The 766-nt window shown below is 65.9% G+C and overlaps 1 protein-coding gene across 1 annotated transcript in view; it reads right to left on the reverse strand.

Moving 5' to 3' along the window:
• Positions 1-608, reverse strand: part of EMIHUDRAFT_208068 (hypothetical protein) — a gene marked incomplete at both ends in the record, with an annotated part of 9,762 nt that extends 9,154 nt beyond the window's left edge. The window contains 2 exons of the mRNA XM_005773364.1: positions 376-443; positions 567-608. Coding sequence (XP_005773421.1) covers positions 376-443; positions 567-608 — 110 coding nt within the window. The remainder of the gene's footprint in view (positions 1-375; positions 444-566) is intronic.
• Between the last annotated feature and the right edge of the window lie 158 nt (positions 609-766).

Below are 766 nucleotides of genomic sequence, written 5' to 3' on the forward strand. Positions count from 1 at the left end.
CGAGAGAGTGTGCCCCGGGTTAGATATGCCGAGAATGGGGAGATATGGGGAGAGATACTCGGGGCGGGCTGGCCTCCACAGCTCGTAGACATGCCCCGGGTTAGATATGGGGAGATATGAGGAGATATGGGGAGAGATACTCGGGGCGGGCTGGCCTCCACAGCTCGTAGACATGCCCCGGGCTAGATATGGGGAGATATGGGGAGATATGGGGAGAGATACTCGGGGCGGGCTGGCCTCCACAGCTCGTAGACATGCCCCGGGTTCGTCGCGGAGACTGTGAGCGCGGGCAGCAGCGCCACCTCGGCTACCTCCTGCACCAGCCCGGCCGCCTCCGCCGCCCCCGCGGCGAGTGAGGCCACGCAGAGGCGGCACAGCCGCACGAAGAGGAGGGGCTGGGCGTGCAGGTGCAGCCCCAGCCGCTGCAGCACCGGCAGCGCGGCCTGCAGCGCGAAACAGCACGCCTTCCCCCTCTCTCCCCCCCTGACATCCCTGGGCTCTGGCGTGTGTTGCCAGACCAGGAGTGTTGGATCTCCGCACCACCTTTGCGATTGTCCACCGGCAACGAAGGAGCCTCCCCCTCCGCGGCCCACGAGCGATGGATCCATGCGAAAGACTACGCATCACCCATGCGCTAGCGGTTGTGGTGTGCCCTACTTGACGCAGGTGCGGGCATATGGCTCACAGAGTACGCCCGAGACCCATGCGGCCTTTGCGACCCTCGGCCAGTGTACGAGAGTCGCCGACCGCAGCTTCCGCGTCATGC

The sequence above is a fragment of the Emiliania huxleyi genome (assembly GCF_000372725.1).
Source record: "Emiliania huxleyi CCMP1516 unplaced genomic scaffold EMIHUscaffold_34, whole genome shotgun sequence".
Lineage (NCBI taxonomy): Eukaryota > Haptophyta > Isochrysidales > Noelaerhabdaceae > Emiliania > Emiliania huxleyi.